The sequence below is a fragment of the Podarcis muralis genome, chromosome 11 (genome assembly GCF_964188315.1).
Source record: "Podarcis muralis chromosome 11, rPodMur119.hap1.1, whole genome shotgun sequence".
NCBI lineage: Eukaryota > Metazoa > Chordata > Lepidosauria > Squamata > Lacertidae > Podarcis > Podarcis muralis.
In genome coordinates, this window is record NC_135665.1 from 65,224,016 (window position 1) to 65,250,787 (window position 26,772).

The window sequence follows — 26,772 nt, forward strand, 5'->3', positions numbered from 1 at the left end:
GTGTGTTTAGACCTTTAACCCCCCCCCCAATAAATTCAGACAAGACTCAAATTTTGGTTTGGTTTTTAGGCAGAATTTAGGCCACAATTTTATTGATTACAGCAAGTGAGTGGTTGCATGGGCTCTGGTTGGACTAGCTCCCTGCACCCTTGCAGGCAGCGCTGACCCAGGGCACCAGAATAGGTCAGCCAAGGGTGAACACCTGGATAAGCAGAAAACCACGAACAGGCTATTTCCACCACCCAAATGCTCCCCTGGACTCAGGCACAGGTACAACCCCCTCTCAGGGATTGACCAAACCATTGAGTCCCTGGATTCCTTTAATGGAATACCCTTCACATAGGGATGGCGAGAGCGTTCTCCCATCCCTATCACCTGAACCAGAGCATATCCACAACCTTACAAGTTGTGACGCTTTGCTACGCAGCAGGCGAAACCCCAATGGCAACAGCCAATCAGCCAAGTGGGGAAAATTCCCGCTGTGCCCCTGTCCCAACGACAGACGACACACGACGGCATAGCAAGGTCAAGCGTGCAAGCCCTATATGTAGGGATAGGTGGGCGGGTGTTCCGATGCAGGCACCGAAAGAGGAAGCTCTGGGTCACATGCATAGGTATATATAGGTCCCCTGATCTGTTTAATCTGTGCCCCATTGGCCTGATTGAACCCTGCATCAAGGTACCTACTAATCGGGTGTTCTGGCTATCCAAACGTACCCACCCACAACACAGGGTTAGGTTTACAGGTCTCACCGCAACACGTGCCCTCTTTAAGGGAGGACCCGATTTACCTTCCTGCCACAACGGTACCTATTTATGTGCTTGCACTGGCGTGCTTTCGAGCTGCTAGGTTGGCAGGAGCTGGGACGGCGCAACGGGAGCTCACTCCGTCGTGGTGATTCGAACTGCTGACCTTCTGATCTGCAAGCCCAAGAGGCTCAGTGGTGTAAGAGGGTCAGAACTGAACCAATTAATTGAAATGGCAAAGAAGGAGATTCCGACTAGACCTCAGGAAGAATTTTCTGGTGGCAAGAGTTGTTTGACAGTGGGTGTTGGGATGCGTCCTGGGAGACGGGGGCATCGGCAGGCCCCCAGCTGGCTCCAGTCCGCCGGCCGGCAGCCGGGCGAACTCCGGTTCTCAGAACAGCATCAAAACTGCGGCTCAAGCCTCAGAGACCTTTAGAGACTGAGCACGCAAGCCAGCAGGGATAAGAACTCTTTGCAACAGAGGCATATGTAAGCATATTTACAAGCATTTATTCAGCATCAGGGCAAAGGAAAAACATGTCTGCTTCCCTTCGTGTCCAAGCAAAAAGGATAAGCAAAAGCTATATACGGTGGACGCGGGTGGCGCTGTGGGTTAAAGCCTCAGCGCCTAGGACTTGCCGATCGAAAGGTCGGCGGTTCGAATCCCCGCGGCGGGGTGCGCTCCCGTCGTTCGGTCCCAGCGCCTGCCAACCTAGCAGTTCGAAAGCACCCCCGGGTGCAAGTAGATAAATAGGGATCGCTTACCAGCGGGAAGGTGAACAGCGTTCCGTGTGCTGCGCTGGCTCGCTAGATGCAGCTTGTCACGCTGGCCACGTGACCCGGAAGTGTCTTCGGACAGCGCTGGCCCCCGGCCTCTTAAGTGAGATGAGCGCACAACCCCAGAGTCTGTCAAGACTGGCCCGTATGGGCAGGGGTACCTTTACCTTTACCTATATACGGTGGAAGTTCCCAGCAGACTGTGGTGGAAGTAAACAGACATGTGACATACAACAACTCTACATGCGTGTTCTAAAGGTGGAATGGAATTATATCCTAACAATGGGAACGGTCTCCCTTGGGAGATGGTGGACCCTACTTCCTTGGAAGTCTTTCAGCAGAGGCTGGATGACCCTCTGTCATGGTTGCATTAGCTGAGATCCCTGCATTGCAGAGGGTTGGACTAGATGACCCCTGGGGGTATATCACCCATCTCTACAATTCTATGATTCCTTCCTTCCTTCCTTCCTTCCTTCCTTCCTTCCTTCCTTCCTTCCTTCCTTCCTTCCTTCTCTCCTCTGAATGTGTGTTGGTCTTGGGAAGACAGCCGTCCTTAGAACAACCTCGACCCCAGGGAGCTGCAGCAGAACAGCTGGACAACAGCAGCCAGAGCCTGCGGGCATCTCGCTGTGAGCTCCTGGCCTGTCTCATCCCATGAGCAAGAGCAAAAGTGATTGGGGAGGGGAGCATTCATGGATCAGCATGCAATTTCCACACAGGGGGGTGAATGGGACAGGTAAGGGTGGCAGGGTTCGCGAATCCTACTCACGCTACACCCCCAGAAGCAGACGAAACTACGGAAGATGAGAGCTGACGAGATCCAGGAGGCGCTTGGATCACATCTCGGTCCCTGGACCCAGGAGGCAGACCTCTTTCCACCCCCCTGTTTAGGAATGAACCCTTTGGGTGCCTTTGAGAAAGCCACTTCTGCCCTACGGAGGACGTGGGGTTGCAGGCGTCAGGATCCCAGCCCCCACACGATTGGGGAAATTCCCAGCCACATCACCACCTGGACAGCCAATCAGCTGGCTCTGGGGGCATGGCCTGCCCTATTTAAGGCAGGCGCGGCCGGGGATCTCCCTCTTTTCCCGCCTGCCAGCTGTTCCTGCTTCTCCCACCCTCCCGCCCTATAAGGTTTCCGTTCCTTGACCTTGCTATGGACCTTGGCTGGTCGCCATTGAGGGGCCTGGTAGGAATTTTTCCACTTGGCAAATTGGCACCAGCCACTTGGTTTTCGCCTACATCGTAGCAAATCGTCACAACTTTCTGGGTATTGGCGGTTAGACATTGGTATTGCTCTGTCGATGGAAGAGGGGAGGTAGCGCCATCACCTGCCCCGCATATTGTAGGGTCCGCCAAGGATTCCAGGGGGCGTGGCCCTGTCCGAAGCCTAGGGAGGTGAGGGCCTAAGGCACGCCCCCTATTGGTGACCCCGGGGGAGTTCCTAGTTATGTGCATCAGCAGGACTCCCCCTACTGGTGGTTAACCCTTCCCGGACTTCAAGCGGATGTGCTGAAGTCAGATATAGTCGGTTAGGACCAATGCCTAAGCCAATACCGCTCATCCCCTGTAACCAATAAAGCTGTGGCCATATTTAGCCCATTAACCTTAATAATTGTGTCATGTGTCTTTATTTCTACTGGGGGGGGTGGGAACTCACTCGCCACACAAACCTGTTTCTGTAAAATGGGGACACAGGTGTCCGCTGCATGAGGTGGCGGCTGTGAAGGTGGGGAATATCAGGACTTGGCAGGGTTTAAATAAAGGTAAAGGGACTCCTGACCATTAGGTCCAGTCTTGGCCGGCTCTGGGGTTGCAGCGCTTATCTCACTTTATTGGCCAAGGGAGCTGGCGTACAGCTTCCGGGTCATGTGGCCAGCATGACTAAGCTACTTCTGGTGAACCAGAGCAGCGCACGGAAACGCCGGAGTGGTACCTATTTATCTACTTGCACTTTGCCATGCTTTTGAACTGCTAGGTTGGCAGGAGCCGGGACCGAGCAACGGGAGCTCAGCCTGTCGCGGGGATTCGAACTGCCGACCTTCTAGGCTCTGTGGTTTAACCCACAGCGCCACCCGCGTCCCAGTGGCAGGGTTCTTGTTAACATAGGGAGGGATAGACTTCGTGTTGGAAGAGTTTCTCCATGTCTCTAGTGAACTGTGTGTGCAAGTGTGTGTGCGCAAGGTGGGAAAGCAGGACCCTCCCAGCTCCCTCAGACTTAATGGGGTTAATGATTTGCGGTGGGGAAGCTTCTGTGTAGCTTTTGGTGTATTTATTTTCCTCCTTCCAGATTTGCCTGTTTAATTTAATTTTATCTGATTTAGGGATCCGACAATGAGTGGTCTGATATGACAATGCCATCAACCTTGGCTGTGTGACGATGTCTGTCACTAAGGCAAGTGATAACCATGGAGAGTAAAAACAAAAGAGGGCTCTCTCCATGAATAAATTGCCATTTTTGCTGGGGAGGGGGGGAATGCTGTAAAAGGGAAGTGCTTTTCAGTTTCCTGCTGCTCCAGAGAAGCGGACACAGAGCAATGGATCCAAACTACAAGAAAGAAGATTCCACCTAAACATTAGGAAGAACTTCCTGACAGTAAGAGCTGTTCGACAGTGGAATTTGCTGCCAAGGAGTGTGGTGGAGTCTCCTTCTTTGGAGGTCTTTAAGCAGAGGCTTGACAACCATATGTCAGGAGTGCTCTGATGGTGTTTCCTGCTTGGCTGGGGGTTGGACTTGATGGCCCTTGTGGTCTATTCCAACTCTATGGTTCTATGATTCTATTCTATGATTCTATGATACCCCTGAAAATGTTTCTGAGGAATGAACAGTAGTTTGGGCTTAACTAAAAAAAAAAGGGGGGGGGGAATCCAAGGTTGCAGTAATGATGTGAGGAAGTCTTGTTGAATTTAGTCAAGCTCATCTGCAAGTTAATGTGCATGAGATTGGGCTACATATCTAGCATTTTTCCATTCTAAATTCTGTTACATTTGAAAAGATTGTTAAAAACCTACAAGCATCCCTGAGGCCTTCCCCGCCTGGCGGTCTGGGATGGTATCTCCCGTCTGCCCCCCACCACCCATTGCAATAGCCATGCTGGCGGGGGGGGTGGTGGTGATGGAAGTGGTGGTGCAAAGGAGCCAGAGGGCATCAGGTTGGGGAAGCTTTCCATGCCACTGGAAGCAGTCCACCTTAGGCATGTCTTCCTCTCTCCAACCAACTTGAGTCTTGCAGAAAAATGCTTCCTTGAAAGCTGTGCTGGGCTGTGGGCTGGCTGAGGTCACAGTCCACAGAAGCAGATGGTTCTGTGTCCTTGATAAAAGACATTTCCTTTCTGAATCTGAGCAAAAGGTTGTTTGCCTCCTGCTCCCTGCCCAGCTGCTCCTGGCCAGTTCCTTTATCTCTGAATTCCATTTGCCCTCAACACAGCACTGTCTTGATGGCTTTGGTCGGGATTTGTTGGCTCGGGCATCTGAAGGGCAGAAGGCACAGCTCTTGTCTGTGGCTTGATGTTGAGTAAATTACCTTGCGCGCAAGCTGACAATTGCACACAGTTTCCCCGGTATCCATTCTGAAACGGGAAGCTATAGCGAAAATTCATTGCATGCTTATTTCAGACCAACATGTTTGCGGTTTGCAGCAAAAGAAACCCCTGCACGATTTATTGAAACGCCAGTATCCATGTCCAAACAAAACAGAACGGATTAGGCAGCCCTTTCCTTCCAGCTGCGCTTCAGTGCTCTCTGCATCTCCTATCACGCTCTGCTTTGATGAGACCTCAGGCTTGCGCTGCCTGTCATGTTGCAGCGTTTGGGACTTTGTAGCTTAGGGGAAATGTGGGGAAGACACAACACGGTGGAAGCTTATAAAATAACGCACCATGTGGAGAAAGCGGGTGGAGAAGGTAGTTGACTCGCCTTCCTTGGAGGTTTCTTAGCAGAGTTTGGACAGCCACCTGTCAGGGATCCTGTAGCTGTGATTCCTGCATTGCAAGGGGTTGGACTAGATGGCATCAAGGGGTCCCTTCCAACTCTACAATGCCATAGGTCTATGAATGTGGTGATTCAGAGCCACCCATCATGCCACCCAAAGTAGACTGACCTCGTGCCAAATTTCCCCAGTTGCCAATCCTCCCATCCTTTGCCTTTCTTGCCCCTGGGCTATAAAAGACTGGGCAAGATGTGATGCTTCTCAGTTGCCCGGCTTTGCTCTTTGCTCCTCCAGTTGAAGAGTCTAGGATCTGGGCTTCCCCCATGTGGGTGCCTAGGTAGGAGTGCTTTGGAGAAAAAGGATGCGTCTTCGGTGCCATCCTCACAGCTACAAGACCACAGTCTCTCTCTCTCTCTCTCTCTCTCTCTCTCTCTCTTTCATACAACATATCCAGTGCTTTAGTGCAACCCCCCCCCAAAAAACCCTCAAAGCAGTTTATGAAAAAGATAAAACAATAACATTATCAACAAGAAAAATCAACAACAATAATTTAAAACTTTCAAGAAGGTGAAATAACGATAGACTAAAAACAGATTAAAACTCACAACAGCTTTCTAAACACCTGGACTGCCTTATCCAAACAGGAACCTTTTTAGCAGGTGCCAAAAAGAGTACAGTCATGCCTCGGGTTACAGCCGCTTCAGGTTGCGTTTTTTCGGGTTACGCACCTGCCGAAACCCGGAAGTACCGGAACGGGTTACTTCCAGGTTTCAGCAGTCGTGCATGCGCAGAAGTGCTAAATCGCACTAAGTGCCGAATCGCAATCCGTGTGTGCGCAGACGCGCCGCTGTGGGTTGCGAACGTGCATCCCACACAGATCACATTTGCAACCTGAGCGTCCACTGTACATTGAATGTGCCTGTCTGATGCCAGTCAATAGGCAAGGAGTTCCGAGGTGTAGGCACTGCCACACACAAAGAATGAGTTATTATATAAATGTGGAATGGGTATTTTGTGACAGCTGTAACAGTCTCAGTAAGTTTCCTAGTGAGTTTTTCCTCCTCTTGCCCTTAATGGGTTAGGAGAACCGGCCAAGGCCTCCAGCATCTCTGAGCAGCCACTGATGGCATCACAAAAGCAATTATTTCATCCGAGGAGGACTTTGGGGTCGGGGATCTTGCCAGCTGTCTAGGCAGGAGTTCTCCCTACCTCTTGTGGCTCGGAAGGGGAACTGCCTTCATGTGTGTGTGTGTGTGTGTGTGTGTGTGTGTGTGTGTGTGCGCGCGCGCGCGCGCGCGCGCACAAACACCTGGTTGCAACACACACACACACACACACACACACACAATTGTGTCTCCAAAGGTTCAAAGTCTTTCTGGGAAGCCTGCATTGCATCCTTGGATGTTGGTGGTGGGTCTACAGGGAGCCACAGGAAGCACATTTATGATGATAGAGCCAAGGTGTGCCGCTGCGGTTGGGGCAGAGGTCAGGCGAGGGCAAGAGCGCAAGGCAGGCTCTGGCTGAATTATGTCTCTCTCCCGGCTTTAATGCACGGAGCCTTATGAGCTGAGTGGTGATGCTGTCCAGATGGTGGGGGCAAAAGACACATATGGGGGACGTTGGCGGCTGAGCCTGCAAGGTACTACCGTGAGCGCTGGGAGAGGAGAGGGAGGAGGCCTGGGCCAGAGAGTATCTGCAGTTGACGAAAGGGAAAATACTCTTCCCCAACACCTCTCAAAACATCTCCCTGGCCATCCTGTTCCAGTTGTGCTCACCTCTGGAATGGTAGGTGGACAGGTGAACCTCCACAACATCTGGAAGCAGGGCCGGATTTAGGTTTGATTAGGTTTACTGAAGGTAATGGGGCCCTTTATATGTCCAGCTGTCCTTTGTCAACAACAAATTGTTGCTGTTTTTTTGTGTTGAATAGATGCTATATGATAATTTATGGACCTAATAGGTATCTCAAGCCATTTGCACATGCAGAATGTAGGCACCCTATATATAGAAATCAGCAAACCAGGGATATTTTAGGGAGCAGGCGAGCAGGCGGGGCCCATTTCTTTTTTTAAAAAAAATAATATTTATTAATTTTTCAACAGTTTAAACACAACACTACAGAAAACAAAAAAAAAACAATACAACAATACAATACAATACAAAAAATACTACAAAACACTAACACAAACAACTAACAAAACAAAACAAAAACCATTTAAAACACAATCCAATTTCAATATCTTATCTTTCATTCACTTATTTCCACGACCTCCTCACACCTCCCTTTTTGTATTCCACTTCTATTAATTGTATTCCACTTCTATTAATTGTATTCCACTTCTATTAATTCTATTAATTGTTTCAGCAATTCCTTTCCATCTTCCTCTGTTTTCTATCCTATAATTATCTTAACACATTCTAACCTTATTTTTTCCCTTTAATACTCTATTAATCTATCTATACTTAATTCCTTATAACATTTCTACTAAATGCCCCCCCCCCCCCGGGAACATCATAGGAGCCTACACAGCACAAAACACTGTTGCTGTATGTAGGTTTTATTTCATTTGTTTTTTTATCTTATGTTTTGGAAATGTACATCCAGTGTTTTTTCCCTTTAAATGTTTTGGGGCCCCCAAGAGAGTGGGGCCCTAAGCTAGAGCTTGTTTAGTTTATACAGTCATACCTCGGGTTACAGACGCTTCAGGTTGTGTGTTTTTGGGTTGTGCACTGTGCTGAACCCGGAAGTACCGGAACGGGTTACTTCCAGGTTTTGGCACTCGCGCATGCGCAGAAGCGCTGAATTGCAACCCGGCGTGCGCAGACGTGGCACTGCGGGTTGTGAACGCTGCGGGTTGCAAACGTGCTTCCCACATGGATCACGTTTGCAGCCTGAACGTCCACTGTGCATAAATCCGGCATTGTCTGGAAGAGTTCAGAGCTAAAAAGAACTCTGTACATGCATGGAGGGGATTCTCCAGCAAAAGGTCTTGGGACTTCCAAGTAAACATTGGCACCAGCTAATTCGAACGTCCTTCTTTTTAGCATTTATTGGCTGGAAACCACAGAAGGGCAGGGGGCTCAAATCCTACTTGTGGGTTTCCCAGAAGGGGCTTCTGGTTGGCCACGGGGAGAACAGGATGCTGGAATAGCTGGGCCTGATCCAGAGGGCTCTACTTACATTCTTACATTTTGTTTTAAATTGCCCATTTTAACAGTTTCAATCCAAGGCTTAAGACTTTAAGCTGCCTTCCTTTTCTTTTTAAAAGCCCGTTCCTCGAGAGTGACTCTTGAAAGCTGCGCATACCAAAAAACCCTGGATTCCGTTTCCAAATTTCTCCCAAATGTCAGTTTGCATGGGATATTATTATTGATTTATCCATTTGGTTCACATCCCATCCTGTCTCCCAAGGGAGCCCAAGGCAGCACTATTCCCTCACCAGCTACAGTTTTATTGCTCGCTATGTGTAGAAAATGAATTGTATTTTTACATCACCTCTGGTGCCTTCAAGTAGCATGTGATTTTTTAAAAAAGAAGTATTTTCCAAGCAAGGCTGAGATTCAACACAATCCTTTCTGTTGCTCCTCAACAAGCATTGAGTAGAGGTTTTTGACAGGGCCAACAATTCTTCAAATACACGGAGGGCTGTCACCTGGAAGATGGAGCAAGCTTGTTTTGTTGTTCCGGAAGGGAGGACCTGAACCGGTGGAGTCAAATGACAAGAAAGGAGATTCTGATTAAGAAGTGCATTCTGACAGCAAGAGCTGTTCATTAGTGGAACCCACTCCCTTGGTTGGAGGTTTTTAAGCAGAGGCTGGATGTCCACCTGTCTTGGATGTTTTAGCTGAGATTCCTGCCTTGCAGGGGGTTGGGCTAGATGACCCCAGGGTCCCTTCCACCTCCAAAGTTCTATGCTTCTATGATTGATCTTGTCCCACATTTGCCTGTTTCCTTTTTATCCCATTTGACACCCGCAACTTTCCCAGGCAGGGAGTTCCCAAGCCCGCTTGATTCTTTGTGGGGAGAGGTCCCGTCCTTCATCTCCTCGCCTCTTCCATCATGTGATGGCCTGGGACTCGGGCTCAGAACCAGAGGAGTCTCAGTCTGCACCGGATCCTTTGCCTCTGGCACCATATGAACTAAGTCTGGGGGCTGATCCTGAAGAGTCCCTGTTTGCACAGGTTCCCCTGCAACAAGCACCAGCAGGGCCGGGTCAGGGGCCTGATCCTGCCCTGGCTCCAGATGCGGGGATGACCTCGTTGCCTCCAGCTGGACCATCACTTACAGCTGCTCCACTACCGGTTGGGTCAGGGGAGGCTGAGGCGGCCTCTGGGTCTAGTAACCCACCGACGTCTTCCGAGCTGCAGAGACTCAGGTCTGAGAGAAGAAGAGACCTGAGTACTCGCAGGAGGAGTGCTCGCCTTCGGGCGAGACAGGGAGGTGAGTCGCTGGGGGATCAGGACCGGCCGCTACCCCGACAAAGATAAAAGGCTGTCGGACCCTGGCCCAGGTTGCGTGAGCAACGCTGCTGTATGCCAGATCCTGTACCTGTCCTTGCCTGGTTTCCTGCCTCGTGTCCTGCCTTGGCCCTGTCGGACTGACTCCCAGCGGAACCTTTGGATTCTGGACCGGACCTGGACTGCGGTTCTTGGGTTATCCCCAGGCCCAGCGCACATCAGTTGTCCAACCTGCTTCCTGCGAGCTCTTGTTCCATGAAATAAATTAAATTGCAAAAACCGCTCATTGGTTTTTATAGACCACCATCGCGCTCCCTTCTCTGCTGCCACCCTTCATTTAGACTTCGCCTTTTCAGTTGTCACTTGGTGGGTTTTAAACAATCAGTTATTTACTCGTTTTGTTTAGCCGGGAAGCGGCACATCGGTGTGGCGCTCCCTGCCAGCTGGGCAGACTGTGGCCCTGCGGCTGCCAAGACTCACTCTCTCTGCATGGTTGGCAGAGCAAAGGTCAGATGTGTGGTCCAGGGATCTCTGCCAACTGCTGCTGCCCCCCCCAACCCAAAGCACACCCCCCTGAGGTTCTTCTGCACAGCCAGACTTCCTGGAAAAACCCAGGCAGGCTCCTGAGGCGTGAAAGAGCAGCTTCCTTCCTGAATTGGAGCAATCCACGTCCTCTATTGCTCCGGGAAGAGGAACGACTTGCTATTTTTGGACGGATAGTAATCATCTCCATTTTTAAATAACCATATTAATCTCCACTTATTAAACTACTTACAGTTGCAATGTATCTCGAGAGTGTATTCCGGCTGCGTTCTGAACTGAGCTGGGGGGGGGGAGTGGGGGCTGTAATTATAAGCAGTTTTCTATGAACATAGAAGAGGCTTCTGGATCAGGCCAATGCCCATCTAGTCCAGTTTGTCTAAGCCGTCTAGGTTGGTCTCCTGTTGGAGCGCTGTAGTTTATGCGCTGCATGAAAATGAGGCTTCTTTTCTCTCTCTCCTGAACATTCAGCTTCATTTATTACCTTCATTTGGAAGGTAATAAAACCAGCATCTAAAATTAGGTCTGTAAACAGACTGGAAGCTGGTGGAGAAGGTAAAATTGTAATGGAGTTGTGTGCTCCAGGAAAGCCACTTCTGCCCTGCAGAGGAGGTGGGATTGCAGGCGTCACGGCCCCGCCCCTGCGCAATTGGGGGAATCCCAGGCCGCATCATCCCCTGGCCAGCCAATTGGCTGGCTTGGGGGGCGTGGCCTGCCCTATTTAAGGCAGGTGCGGACGGGGATCTCCCTCTTACCCCTCCTGCCAGCTGTCCCTGCTTCTCCCACCCTCCCACCCTATAAGGTTTTCATTCCTTGAACTTGCTATGGACCTTAGTTGGTCGCCGTTGAGGGGCCTGGTAGGAATTTTTCCACTTGGCAAATTGGCACCAGCCACTTGGTTTTCACCTGCCTCATAGCAAATCATCACAACTTTCTCAGTATTGGTGGTTAGGCATTGGTATTGCTCTGTAGATGGAAGAGGGGAGGTAGCGCCATCACCTGCCCCGCATATTGAAGGGTAGTCCGGTAAAGGATTCCGGGGGGCGTGGCCCTGTCCAAAGCCTAGGGAGGTGAGGGCCTAAGGGACGCCCCCTAGCAGTGACCCTGGGGGAGTTCCTAGTTTATGTGCATCAGCAGGACGCCCCCTACTGGTGGTTAACCCTTCCCGGACTTCAAGCGGACAGGCTAAAGTTGGATATAGTCGGTTAGGACCAATGCCTAAGCCAATACCACTCATCACCTGTAACCAATGAAGTGGTGGCCTTATTTAGCCCATTAACCTTAATAATTGTGTCATGTGTCATTATTTCCACGGGGGGCGGGGGGACTTGTCACGCAAACCAACTCCCATCAACACTTCACCTGTTCCTCTTTGCACCAGTTTATAAACCCAGGTTGCATTTTTCTAGCATTATTGTATTTACCATAGAATTTGAGGCTGGTGTTTGGATCCAACCTTGTATCTTCCTTTCAGCTTTGCATACATAGGCTTAGTTACGTTTGTAATTCTTGCATTGCAGGGAGTTCGGCTCGATGAGCCTTGTTCTCCCTCCCAGCTCTGTGTGTCTTAAGTGCAACCTGTTGCTCAGACCATCGTCCGGATTTCCTCTTCCTTTGTGGTCTCCGTATTTGTGTGCTGCAGCCATGACCGCTGCCGTTCTCTTTCCACTTTAGCCCTGCTGTGTGTACAATTTCTCTCTCCCTTCACTGTGCCAGCGTGTCGTGTCTGCGCTGAAATATCATCAGATTCTGACTTCAGAGAGATGTCAGCGGGGTGGAAATGTTTCCTAGATGGACGCTCTTTTCTCAGTCTTGATTGCTGCCGCTTTCTTCCCGGGCGACTTTTGCTCTCCTTATCTCAAAGCTGATGTTTCCCTCTCCATCCTGGCTCGGTCACTGGGGTGATCCCAGCCAGCGATCACATAGCATATATTGGGACAGCGACAACGAGGAGCCAGTCAGATCTGTGGTTGCATGAAAGAGCCATCTGCAGGTGAAGGCTGTGCAAATGGCAGGCCTGGCATTTCTCAAGGAATGTTTTGGCATTTCTCTGGGAATGCCAGGTATCTTTGAAAACCTGGGAATTGGCAATCAGCAGCTAGGATTTCTGTTGCGCGAAAGTGGAAAACATTGAGTGGTTTAAATCTTATATTGTGGTGCAAAAATACATGGGCTTTGGCAATTGCTGAAGAAGATAACCCGCAATCTGTGCATGCTTAGAGGTGAAGACTCTACGGAACACTTTTTCTCTTTCTTTCTCTTTGGCGATCACTTGTAGCTCAGTACGATTGTCTTCCATAAATACAGTTTTAACAATGAGTCCGTAAGTGACTGTGGAGGCCAATTTTGGATCCACACGTCCTTCTACAGTGGGGACATTGGTTTCAGAGCAGGAGTTGATCACGGTGTGGTTTTGCCAAGCGTGCCTTCCTCTTAGCACGTTTCTCCCTTGCGTCCTGAGTTCGAGTTTCTTCAAAGCCCATGACACCTTTGGTCAAGGCTGTTCTCCAGTTGGACTACATTTTTTTTAGATTTGCCTTGAGAGAATCTTTAAACCTCTTTTGTTGACCACCAGCATTACACTTTCCATTTTTAAGTTTGGAGTAGAGTAGTTGCTTTGGAAGACGATAATCAGGCATCCGCACAACATGACCAGTCCAACGGAAGTTGATGTTGAAGAATCTTTGCTTCAACACTGGTGATCTTTGGTTCTTTCAGTACACTGGCATTTGTTCACCTGTCTTCCAAGTGATGTGTAAGATTTTTCGGAGACACCGTTGATGGAATCTTTCGAGGAGTTGGAGATGGCGTTTATAAGTGGTCCATGTTTCACAAGCAGACAGTGAGGTTGGTAGTACGATAGGAACACTTTTACGCAATATAGAACCATAGAATTATAGAGTTGGAAGGGATCTTCAAGGTCATCTAATGTCATAGCTGTCAACTTTTCCCTTTTCTTGCGAGGAATCCTATTCAGAATAAGGGAATTTCCCTTAAAAAAGGAAAACATTGACAGCTATGTCTAATGCAGGAATCACAATCCCTGCCTTCCAACCTGGAGCCGCTTAAAACCTCCAACAAAGGAGAGTCCACCACTTTCCAAGGGAGATTGTTTCCCTGTTGAACAGCTCTTACTGCCCAAAAGTTCTTCCTGGTGTTGAGTTGGAATCTCCTTCCTTGTAACGTGAAGCCTTTCGTCCTAGAACAGGAGAAAACCACCTCGAGATGCCCTTGAGATATTTGAAGGCAGCTATCTCCCCTCAGCCTCCTCTTCTCCAGGGTAAACACCCCCAACTCCCTCAACCGTTCCTCGCAAGGCTTGGTTTCCATTTCTTCATCCTCTTGGTTGCCCACCTCTGCACCCCTCCCAGCTGGCTGGATCTCTCTGCTGCTCCCCTTGTTGCACCAAACCAAAATGTCCACCCATCTGAAATTGGCCTTATTTGTTCCTCACTGTCTGTTCTTCACTGCCTCCCGCCAGCCTGGTGCCAGCCTTTCCTTCTGCCCCCCCCCCACTGCCAGGACTGCCATTGTTCCTTCCAGCTGGTGGATGTGGCCCCCACTTGCCAAGCCAAGCGTGTTTTCCAGCTGGTTCACAGTCTGCCGACAGCACTCCATCGTCACAACCCAACAGCCATTCACCGTAGACCTTCAGCCGACACTTGCTCTTCCAAATGGATGAGTGGGATTTGGGCACCTGGGACTTCCCCAGCGGTGCCCACCCTCCTTCCTTGACTCTTGTGGTCCTCGCCCCCCATCCTTTGTGAATTTTTATAAATGAAAAAGAGAGAGAGGAGGGATCTGGCAGGCTTCTCCTTCTTGTAATTGTCTGGATCCTCCGGGCCTTTCCCAGCTCCTTCCGTTGACAGGCGGCGCTTAAATCAGATTAAAGGTGCCCTTTCAAGTGGGAGCAGGGCTGACCCCGCAGGTAAGACTTTTTCTGAAGAGCTTGGCGGCGCGGCCTGCTTTTTCTCTGGGGTTCGAGGCTGACAAGCTCTCCGCAAGCGCCCTGCGGCTCGAGTCCTATTAAAGGGAGACTTGTTGGGACTCTGGGACGAGGAGAGAACACCAATGGGCTTTTTCATCCTGCCAAAGCCTTTCATCCCTGGATCTGAGGAAAAGGAAATGAGATGATGCAGAGATTGGGGGGGGGGGTGTTTCATGTTCCCCCAATGCCCCTGGCACCGACACTTCCCCTCCATCAAACACACACACCTGCCCCACCTTTCCCTTGCTGAAGGTGTGCTTGCAGGTGAGCCGTGGTGCTTTGCTGTGGATTTGGGGCTCGAGGAAAGGTTGGGAGAGGATTTGCACGGGACGCCTCATACATGGCCCGTTCTCCCTTGGGACTGAGGTAGGCATGGCTCAACCCTTCCTCTTCGCTCTCCCCTTGACCCTGACCCCTCTCCCCACAAAAACACCCCACCATTGTTCAACCTGCTAAGATTATAGTAGCTGAAAAATTGGGGGTGGGTGGATAGGAAGCATATCTCTTGAATGGATTGTGGAAAAATTGGTCCACAGCAACTGTGATTTAAGCAAACTGATTGCAAAATAATACAGTCATACATCGGGTTGAAGTTGCTTCAGGTTGAGCGCTTTTGGGTTGAGCTCCGCGGTGACCCAGAAGTAACAGAACACGTTACTTCCGGGTTTCGCTGCTCGCACATGCACAGACAGCCAAAATGACGTCGCGCGCATGCGCGGAAGTGGCAAATCGCGACCTGTGCATGCGCAGACGCGGGTTGCATTCGCTTCAGGATGCAAAGGGGACTCTGGGAACAGATCCCGTTCGCATCCAGAGGTACCACTGTACCCATAAACCAGGCTGAAAGTTTTGTGAAAGAATTGCTGTTTTTTGAAATGTTTTCCAACAGCAAGGTGAATGATGCCCTTGCAGCTTTCAACCTGCTGTGACAGTATAACTTTATGCTCTTTCTCTTTTGTTTATTTATAAAATAATATTTATTACTTTAAACATAAAACAAACCCCAACCATCAGAGTAGAGAAAGGGACACTTTCATTTGTCCCGTGGTGTCCGAGAGGGTTTTTCCCGTCCCACCGCAGGAAAGCCCACTGATTCCCAGTGAATCAGAACAATCCCCAATCAGGTTTTCTGTGGGTTGACGTTGGTTCCGTTTCAGTGGTAAACCAGGGTTTTCCTGGAGAAAGCGGCTGGGGAGAAGAAAAACCTCTCGTTCGTGTGCCTAGAAGTCACAGGAGAAAAGGATTTGTGGATGAACTCATAGGGGGAAGGAGGCAGCGATGGGCACTTTCAATCCATGGCACGTCAAAGTGCAAGTAGATAAATAGGTACCACTCCAGCGGGAAGGTAAATGGTGTTTCCGTGCACTGCTCTGGTTCACCAGAAGTGGCTTAGTCATGCTTCCACATGACCTGGAAGCTGTACGCCGGCTCCCTTGGCCAGTAAAGCGAGATGAGCGCCGCAACCCCTGAGTCATCCGCAACTGGACCTAATGGTCAGGGGTCCCTTTACCTTTACCTTTACAACTTCATTAGCATCTCTTGGTATTGTGAACAACACCAAACTTACCTTTTGTTGGTATCTTCATGAACTTACCTAAAAAGAAAAAGAAAACAAAAGACTGAGTTAAGCGCCTGAAAAATCTATTGAAATCAGACATTGTAAGTTCATCCTAGGTTGGGTAGTTCACAAGTCTCTGTGGCTTTGCATAAGGTTTTGTATTTTTCTCAGAAGATTGATAAAGAATGCATAATTATTTTGGTAATTATTGTGTATATATTAGTCTCCCAACATGTTGCATGAGTCGTCCTACAAAATTTGCCACCAGCCCGAAGGAACCCAGAAGCGATGGTAGCGATAGGTTTTGCCTCTCCTGCAGAGGCCCTTCATGGAGCCGGCCCGGCGGTTGTGCACACCCTTTCCACCCCCGTTGCCTTCCACGCGACTCGCTCTCATCCACGCTCCGGATTGTGACAGCAGTCGCTTTATCCTGAACACCGCTGCAAAGATTCTCTCTTAAAACAAGCCTGTAGAAGCAATTTGAAGTGCCGCCAATTGACAAGAAGTGAAACATTTAGACACGAGGTGTTCCATTTCCGCTCCTTCTGTGACATTTTCACTCAACGCAAAAGAAGAGCCATTTCTTCCGAAAACATTGATTTCTTGGGGGGGGGGGTGGAGCAGAGGGGGGCACGGGGGAGTCAACCTAGGAGGTTTGTGGAGAAATCTCTTCTTCCCTGTTCCTCTGCTAGTTTTGAACCGTTCTGTTTTCTCTCTCATTTCTGTTTTTAATATTATTCCCTCTGAGAGCTTATCCACACTTCTACAGGCCTCAGGCCCCCAAAGCACGGGTTCAAGCAGCTTTCTCCTTTCCCAGGGAAAACCTGTTCTTTGGTGCTAAATTGGAGGCAAACATTCACCCGGAGAAAACCCAAATTGCTGTTTGCTCCAATTTAGCAGTAAAGAGCAGTTTCCTCCGGAGATGAGACCTTTAGCTGGCTTTCTTGTAGAGCACCTTTTCCCAACCTGGTGCCTTCTTCCTGTTTTGCACCACAACTCTCATCCTCCTAACAGATCGTTCCTTTCCTTGCCTCTTGCTTGTTTCATGGGCCACTACCAGAAGTTTGGTGGTTTGAGCCCACCCAGGGACAGCTGGGGGCAGGATTTCCACATTGCAGAAGGTTGGGCTTTCCCTACAACTCCCATCAGCCTCTGACAACACATCTCTGCTGGAGCAGACAATAGTGATGCACTGGCTGGGGCTTATGGGAGTTGTAGTTCAAAGATCCAGAAGGCGCCAAGGTGGGGAAAGTCTGGTCTACACAAGTAGGTAGCTCAGAAACCCCTCTTCTCTCCTTGAGGCTTCTTGGTTTTCAGCCCTCAATCCAAGAGGGCATCTTTTGGGCATCTTTTGGGGTTTGGGGAGAACACCACGGTTTTGTATTGACCACACAATGCCCTGTCCCTCTAATCTTGCAAAGACGGAGCGTGCATTTTCAGGTGACGCAACGTGTTGGGACACATGGGTTGCCGAGAGGGACAAGTCAAAGGGAATGCAGTCTGATGCCAGCTGCAGCTGCAGCACCTCTGTATTATATTAAGACCTGGGAGACATGGGTTCGAATCCTGACCGTGGCACTGGGCGGTGCCAGGCAAATCTCTCTCCGCTGGCCTTTGTCAGCCATGTGGGAAAGAGAACAAGGGTAGAACTGTTTCGCCCAGTTCTTGTGATGCTGCAACCATTTGTGAGCCCATTTCTTATTGATTGTTGCTTCCTTCTTCCCTTCCTCTCACGTTTTGGCCCCACTGACCCCTCGCTGTTGTGTGTTTGCTCCTGCAGATGGCTTACCCTGTGTCGGCAGCGTGTTACGTGGTGCTAGCTGCGGTGGTGGTCGTTTATGCTCAGAGGCACAGCCAGCAGGGTAAGTAGTTGGCTCTTCTCCATCCCAACATCAGTGGGAGATTTATGGTTATTTTACTACTTATTTATATTCCAGCTTTTCCCCAGACCAGGTCTCAAGGTGGCTTACAGAGAAATTTAAGCAGCTCAGATCAAAACACAAAAATCAAAACACCTATAAAAAAAGGCAAGTCAACTCTAATAGAGTTGAAACAATATAAAAACAAATCTATTAAAACACAGACCATAAAAACAGCACGGTGCGATTTGAAAGCCCCTGTCTCAAAAGAAACAATCGGTTCCCAAAGGTCCCGTCAGAATAAATCAGTCTTCGCTTGCTGGTGGAAAGACAAGGAGGGAGCCAGTCTGGCTTCTTTCGGAGTCCCAAAGTTGTCTGGGAGCCACCACCGAGAAGGCCCTGTCCCCTGTCCTCGCCCAGCATGCTTGTGAGGGTGGCGGCATCTAGGAAAGGACCTCTCCCAAAGATCGCAGAGCCCAGGCAGATCTGTCTGGAAGAATTTGGTCCTTCAGATATTCTGGGCCTAAGCCAGAGCAGGAGATTTCTGCAGGACGAATGGCCAAGGCAGTTTCTTGTTTGCCCAGCATAGACACTCCAAGACAGTGCTGGGGGCGAGTTGACTGAATCTGAGCTTCTCTGTGACACATGGTGAAGCATCCAGGTGGCCACTTGTCCAGGTGTCCAACTCCTTACTCACATGGCTTGTGTAAAAAGAGTAGAAGTCAATTGCACAGAGCATTACAAGGTGTTTTTCTGCACCATCCCAAATGCCCAGAGAGCTGTCAACTAAAGAGCAGGGTTGTGTCTGTGTAGGGATATTCCACAATTTCTCCCAAGTACCTCACAGCTACACTCTGGGGCTGAAGAGGCGAACTTGCTGCAACTCTGGAGTAGCTGAAATCCCTGCGGATGGGGCCCTCTGAGGGCCATCTAGTGGAGAAGCCAAGGGCATGCTCTCTCCCTGTTTCGATCAGGCAAATGCCAGTTATGGGGCATTCTGGCCCCCCAATGAAGACATCCCTTAGTATGGTTCATACTGATCACTGCACTGATTTTACTGGGTGGTGTATTTTTAAAAAATAAATAAATAAATGAGTTGTTCTGTTTTGTTTGATGGTGAAAAAATAAGAGACACCGGCTAGCACACTTGGTCTTGTTTTTGTTTTTGAAAGATGTCTTAGCTGTGAGCGACTCGTTCCAAACAGCTTGCATATTACAATATTCTAGGGATACATATGTGGAACTCATAGTCGCTGGATGTCCAGAGGGCTCTCCAATTCTGTGATTCTATGTCTTTTTTTTTAAAAAAAGGAAAGAGCATTAGATAACTACATGGAGGGTGCAGTCTTTTAGCTATGACAACCTAAGATGCATTCGCTGCCTTTAGAAACAACTTAGCCTATTGGATGCGGTTGTCGATGGGCGTGGGCAGATTTTGCCTTGGTGTCCGGTTTGTGAATCTCTCCAGGCCAGCTCATTTGGGGTGGGCAGAAGAGAGCGTCATTCGCATCCAGGACATCTCCTCTTACGTCCTAATGGTGTGGTGTTTGGTGGTAGCAAAAGTCCTGTAAACACGTTTCCTGATCCAAAAAAGAGGGAAATCCAAGAACTATTAGGAGTTCGAATGTCTTGGGATTTTGCAGATGTTTTACTGTGGTTTTATAATTTGTTGGAAGCTGCCCAGAGTGGCTGGGGCAAGCCAATCAGATGGGTGGCATATAAATATGATGATGATGATGATGATGATGATGATGATGATGCAGAAATTCTGCCCCTTTTAGAGACAGAGGCTGGGCTCCGACAGAACTTGCCTCGAACCTGACCTTCGTGGGCTGTGGGCTTGTTGTTTTTCGGCTTTTTCTTTTGAGCCCCTTCTCCATAATTGAGTCCTCCCTGGGTCTCGCATGTGCCTCTCCTCGCCTGGTGATTTCTCTATTTTTAAACGAGTAATTCTCCATTATTGATCAACACCTTGGCTGAATTAACTCACATTTAAATAATAATTATGTTTTCTCCCCAGAGAACGGAGGCAAGGAGGGAGATAAACACCCTTGGAAATGAATGAGCTTGTTCGGGCTGCATGCCGGGGTTAATATATTGATGGGTGTCCGAGCGGCTGCCATCCCGTAGCTTAGTAACCAGCAATAAGCAATTAGGCTCCATCATTATTCAAGCAGAGGGAGGGCGATTTGACTTTCTCAGCTCCCTCCCTGCTTCCAACTCTGGCGCTAATCTTTGCCAATCAGCTCTGCTGCAATGCCCCATGGAGAGGTTGGAGTCGGGGGGCTGCAGGTGCCGTGATTGTGCTGCGGGCAGGGGGGGCATCTCTGAGAGCAAGCGTAATCCTCAGGATGCAAGGCAAGGGGTTCATCTGATGCCCCCCACCTTCCAGCAGCCAGGTGCAGCTCTTCCCTTCCCCTTGGCAGGAACGCTTTCTCCTCTAAAGAAGCAAGGCCAACTCCTAGGGGCTGAGGCAGTTTGTTGTTGTTGTTTTGTTGTTGAGTCGTTTAGTCATGTCCGACGCCTCGTGACCCCCTGGACCAGAGCACGCCAGGCACTCCTGTCTTCCACTGCCTCCCGCAGTTGGGTCAAACTCATGCTGGTCGCTTCGAGAACACTGTCCAACCATCTTGTCCTCTGTTGCCCCCTTCTCCTTGTGCCCTCCATCTTTCCCAACATCAGGGTCTTTTCCAGGGAGTCTTCTCTTCTCATGAGGTGGCCAAAGTCTTGGAGCCCCAGCTTCAGGATCTGTCCTTCCAGTGAGCACTCAGGGCTGGTTTCCTTCAGAATGGAGAGGTTTGATCTTCTTGCAGCCCATGGGACTCTCAAGAGTCTCCTCCAGCACCATAATGAAGGAGTTGGGTATGTTTAGCCTGGAGAAGAGGAGACTGAGAGAAGATATGAGAACCACCTTCAAATATCTTAAATATCTGTCACATGGGGGGGGGGGGGACGAAAGAAAAAAAACATGGAAGATGGAGCAAGCCTGCTTTCTGCAGACCTGAACCTATGGCTTCAAGTGACAAGAAAGGAGATTTTCTGATTAAACATCAGAAAGAACTTTCTAAGAGCTGTTTGACAGTGGAAGGGTCTCCCTTGGAAGGTGGCGGGTTTTCCTTCCTTGAAGGTTTTTAAGCAGAGGTTGGGTGGCCATCTGAAGGAGCATCTCCACCCCCATCATTCAGCCCGGACACTGAGGTCCAGCTCCGAGGGTCTTCTGGTGGTTCCCTCACTGCAACAAGAGAGGCTACAGGGAACCAGGCAGAAGGCCTTCTTGGTGGTGGCACCTGCCCTGTGGAATGCCCTCCCATCAGATTTCAAGGAAATACACAACTATCTGACTTTTAGAAGACATCTGAAGGCCACCCTGTGAGCCCTGTTTGAAGTTTTAATCTGTGTTTACTGTTCTGCTGGGAACCGCCCAGAGTGGCTGGGAAAACCCAGCCAGATGGGCGGAGTACAAATAACAAAATTATTATTACCATTAGTTGTGGATGCTTTAGCTGAGATTCCTGCATTTCAGGGGCTACGCTAGGTGATTCTCAGGCACAGCTGTCAACTTTCAAATTTGAAAATAAAGGATCACCTGTCCTGGGGACAGTCTACGGGATATCTGACAATCCAAGATAGCAGTGGGAAACGGTGCTGGAATACGGGAATTTCCTGCAAAAAAAGGGAAGGTTGACAGCTATGTTCTCAGGGTCCCTTCCGACTCTGCAATTCTCTGGAAATGAGGCAAGAATAAAGCAGCCTCAGAAGATATCAGCCCAGCACAACCCGCTCTCCAAACGTTGGACCTTGGCAGTCCTTTACGGTCCCGTCTCTTTCTGTTTTCCTGACGTGTCTGCTGCAGAGAGCCAGCCGGCGCTCAGGCCCTGCCAGGACGAGAACTCCCTGCCTTCCCAAGCTGTCACACACACTCTGCTTGCGAGCCTCGGCCGGTATACCTGCCAGCGCGCAAACACACACCCATGTATATTTTAAAGGCAGGAAACAGCCTCCGGGCCGTTTTGTGTCTTGCGTCTCTCTAATACTGAATAATGGAATTCCCTCTTGCGTGTCTCGGCTGGCAGGCCAGAGGCAGAGGGCTGTGGGCTGCTGGCCGGAATCGTCTTCCCGCTCTCAGAAAAGTCACTGAGCAGACTGGAAGAGGCACAACTGGGGCACGGGAGGCCAGCTGGTGGGCTTTGTTGGATGCTGGGTTATCCAGGGCAAGTGCCCAGGCTTGCTGGCCCCAAAAGGCCCTCCCTCTGAACCTCAGAGCTTCTGAGCCACTAAGTCGCTGCTTGGGCTTCCCATCTCTTGCGGGGGCTCAATTAGTGCCAGCGCCTTCTGTCAAGAGCTTGGGTGTAACCTTCGACGCCTCCCTTTCCATGGAGGCGCAGGTTGCAGCCACAGCAAAGGTCACCTATGGGACCGCCTCTCCTGGTATGCCCTGCAGAGGACCTTAAGGTCCACAAATGACAACATTTTGGAGGTCCCAGGCTGCAAGGTTGTTAGATTGGTCTCAACTAGGGCCAGGGCCTTTTCAGTACTGGCCCCGACGTGGTAGAGCGCTCTGTCACAAGAGACCAGGGCTCTGCAGGATTTGACATTTTTCCGCAGGGCTGCAAGACAGAGCTGTTCCGCCTGGCCTTTGGTTTGGACTCAGTCTGACCCTTATATTTCCCTCCCTTATGGTCTTGATTTATTGGATACTTTTAAAATGAGGCTGCATTTTAAATTGCATTTTAACCTGTATTTTAAATTGCCCCCCCCCCCTTATGTTTTTACTGTGATCTTTTTGGTGTTAGCCACCCTGAGCCCGGCTCTGGCCAGGGAGGGTGGGGTATAAATAAATTTGTTGTTGTTGTTGTTGTTGTTGTTGTTGTTATATAATACGAGGACAAGGACAGGGTGGTTGTCTCCTGCTGTGGAGAGAAGGCGTTTAATTTATGCCAGTCTCCCCCAAAGTGGTCCCCTCCAGATGTTCATAGAATCACAGAATTGTAGAGTTAGAAGAGATGCCAAGGGTCATCCATTCACAACCCACTACCATGTTATGGGACCCCCGCCTCCATCAGCCAGCACTCCCAGGGGTCAAGAGTGGTGGGATCTGCCCTCCAAGAACATCTGGAGATCACCATTGTCATTGTCATCAACAAGGTTTTTCACATTTACTCACAACATGTCATAGGACCATAGAATTGCAGAGTTGGAAAGGAGCCCCCAATCTGGTCCAGTCCCATGCAATGCAGGAATGTCAACTAAAGCATCCATGACAGATGTCCATAATAATAATAATAATAATAATAATAATTTATTATTTATACCCCGCCCATCTGGCTGGGCCTCCCCAGCCACTCTGGGCGGCTTCCATAAAAACCAAAAATACAATAAAATATCACATGTTAAAAACTGTTTGAAAACCTCCAGTGAAGGAGAGTCCACCACCTTCCGAGGGAGACTGTTCCACTCTTGAACAGCTGTTACCGCCAGAAAATTCTTCCTAATACACTGGTACCTCGGTTCTCAAACGTAATCCATTCCGGGAGTCTGTTTGACTCCTGAAATGGTTTGAAAACAAAGGCACGGCTTCCGATTGGATGCAGGAGCTTCCTGCACTGAAGCAGAAACTGCGTCAGACATTCAGCTTCCGAAAAAGTTTGTAGACTGGGACACTTACTTCCGGGTTTGCGGCGCTCGGGAGCCAGTTTGTTTGGGAGAGCCACTTCTGCCCTTCGGAGGAGGTGGGGTTGCGGGCTTCATGGCCCCACCATGCGCACAACGGCTGGAACCCAGCCTCCGCATGATTGGGGGGATTCCCGACCACATCACCTCCTGGCCAGCCAATTGGCCGGCTCTGGGGGTGTGGCCCACCTTATTTAAAGCAGGACTTGGCTGGGGATCTCCCTCTTTGCCGCCTGCAACCTGTTCCTGCTTTCCCCACCCTCCCGCCCTATAAGGTTTTTGTTCCTTGACCTTGCTATGGACCTTGGTTGGTCACCATTGAGGGGCTTGGTAGGAATTTTTCCACTTGGCAAATTGGCACCAGCCACTTGGTTTTCACCTGCCTTGTAGCAAATCATCACAACTTTCTGGGTATTGGCAGTTAGGCATTGGTATTGTTCTGTAGATGGAAGAGGGGAGGAAGCGCCATCACCTGCCCCACATATTGAAGGGTAGTCCGATAAAGGATAAAGGATTCTGGGGGGGGGGGGGCGTGGCCCTGTCCGAAGCCTAGGGAGGTGAGGGCCTAAGGCACGCCCCCTATCGGTGACCCCGGGGGAGTTCCTAGTTGATGTGCATCAGCAGGACTCCCCCTACTGGTGGTTAACCCTTCCCAGACTTCAAGCGGACAGGCTAAAGTTGGATATAGTCGGTTAGGAACAATGCCTAAGCCAATACCAATACCACTAATCACCTGTAACCAAGAAAGTTGTGGCCTTATTTAGCCCATTAACCTTCATAATTGTGTCATGTGTCTTTATTTCCACTGGGGGGGGGCAGGAACTCGCCACGCAACGGAGCTTGCCTTCTGGCACCTGCCCTGCATCTCCCTTCCTCCTGCGGACTGCGCACCTGACTTGGACTCCCTTGCGTCCTGCAAGAGGGAGGGAAAGGGACTCTTTGCAGGCACCCAGAGGCCACGACCCCCCCTGCCCCCCTGCCGCTTGGTCAGTGTTGCAGAGGAGTGCGCAGGGAACAGCAAGGAACAGTGGACTCCCAAAATAGCAGCCAGAGAAACGTGACCCCATTTCTTCGCAGGCCTCTTGCCCTGCCGCACAGTGAGGTCAGCCTCTGGGGTTTAACTGTAATTCACCCTGCATGTCTTGACAGGGAGAGGGCAAAGGTTCGGAGCAACGGGTGAGGGGCCACCTCTCTTGTTCCCGGACGCAGAGGCATCTCAGGAGCTGTGTTTTGCCTAGGAAGGCAGAACGCGGAGCAAAGTTCTCAGATGCAGCAGAGCCTGGAAGTGACTTGTCCTTTGCAGAAGGTCTTGACTCTCCCTGGGGCCTTGACCGAGGCTACGGTCCTTGCAATGGCAGCAGATCACTTATGGATTCCCCGACCTGATGGGGCCTTGCAAGTTTCCGGTCGGATTAATTGCTGATTTGTCCCTTGCACAGTACTCCCCGAGAGGAAAGGTTGCGGTGATTAGAACTTTTCAGTTCAGAGAAAAAGCAAGCAAGAGGCAGCATGATAAGATATTTATGAAATAACACATGGCACTGAGAAAGGTCTCCCTCTCTCATAATGCTAGAACGCGTGGACATCTCAAGAAGTTGCCATCTTCAAATACCTGGAGCACAGTTTCATGGGAAATGCAGCAAGCTTGTTTTTTTGCTGCTCCAAAGGTGAGGAATCCAAACCAGTGGACTCAACAGACAAGAAAGGAGATTCCGATTAAATACAGTGGTACCTTGGTACTTGAACACCTTGGTTGCTGATTGGCTGGCCAGGGGATGACGTGGGCGGGAATTCCCCCCCCCCCCAAATTGCGCAGCAGCTGATTCCAGCCGCTGCACATGTGTTGGGGCCGTGACGCCCGCAACCCCACCTCCTCTGTAGGGCGGAAGTGGCTTTCTGGCCAGAATCAGGAAATGGGTTTGCAAATCTTTTTGCTGGCACCATTCATTCATTCATTGCATTTATTTACTGCGTTTCCATCCCACCTTATTCTCCAAGGAGCTCAAGGTGGTTGATATCCCCACAACAACCCTATAAGGTAGGATAGGCTGAGAAGTGGTGAGTGACCCCCCAGGTCAGCCGGTCAGCTTCCTGCCAATGGAAGATTCGAAGCAGAATTTGAAGTGAGCTTCGTGGCCAAGTGGGAATTCGAACCCTGAACTCCAAGGTCCTAGTGTAACACCCTAACCACTACACCACACTGCCAGTATCAACTCACTTAAGCTCTTGGCATAAAATTTGCTTACCAAAATTGCTTACCAGTTCAGAGTTTTAGTGGGTGAGCGAAGTGATAATTTGAACCCTGGTCTCCAATGTCCTAGTGTAACACCCTAACCACTACACCACACTGCCAGTATCAACTCAACTAAGCTCTTGGCATAAAATTTGCTTACCAAAATTGCTTACCAATGCAGAGTTTTAGTGGGTGAGCAAAGTGGGAATTTGAACCCTGGTCTCCAAGGTCCTAGTGCAAGACCCTAACCACTTCACCATACTGCTTTTGTGTGTTCTGCAGAACTAAGTGGTTCTGGACCAGTTTAGGAGGCTGACCTCATGGGTGGTGGTTGAGAGAGAGAGAAAATCAAGCTGTTCCACGTTTACTGGACCAAAACCCAGAGGGTTTTGTTTTGTTTTTTTTTTTGTCTCTGGGCTGTTCTCCTTCGCCCGGAGGGTGGGCAGAACCCACCTCCCCTGTTCTCAGGCAACGTGGGACGGATGTCCCTGCACTGCCTGTGTCTCCAAACCACCTCCAGAGGGGCTATTATTATGAAGAGTTATAAGGGATTATATGTACTTGGCATGCAGTTTCCTCCAAGAAGGAGAAGGGAGAGGAGGGTGGGTGTTGGTTCTGCTCTAGTGATGTTGCTCTTGTTGTTTGGAGCTGACATTGCAAGCCAAAACAAGTTCCCTTAGACGCAAGTTCAAGGTGACCTAACTCTCTGGTTAATAGGTCTTTTATAGAGAATACATTATAGGTATCAAATTTGAATTTATTTATAATTTGTTTAAAAATTTAAATGTTAATAAAAATCTCATACATATATTTGTGTGTGTGATTTTTTAAATTAATACCTAAAAATGGTTATAGAGGATTCTGCAAAATACAATCTTATCAAACAGGGACTGATTATGATATACATAGTCCATACAAAATTATTGATCGCTGTCGATCTATAATAAAGTTAATAAACCACAGGTACATGAATGCGTGGACTAGAACTATTTATAGCGTAGACTTAATGGCTAA

The 26,772-nt window shown here is 49.6% G+C and overlaps 1 protein-coding gene across 5 annotated transcripts in view; it reads left to right on the forward strand.

Annotated features, from left to right (window-relative positions):
• CNTFR (ciliary neurotrophic factor receptor) overlaps positions 1-26,772 on the forward strand; it is a 412,330-nt gene that overhangs the window by 211,156 nt on the left and 174,402 nt on the right. For all 5 annotated transcript variants that reach the window (XM_077936575.1, XM_077936576.1, XM_077936577.1 and 2 more), the window contains one exon: positions 17,777-17,858. In XM_077936575.1, the coding sequence (XP_077792701.1) occupies positions 17,777-17,858 (82 nt within the window). The remainder of the gene's footprint in view (positions 1-17,776; positions 17,859-26,772) is intronic.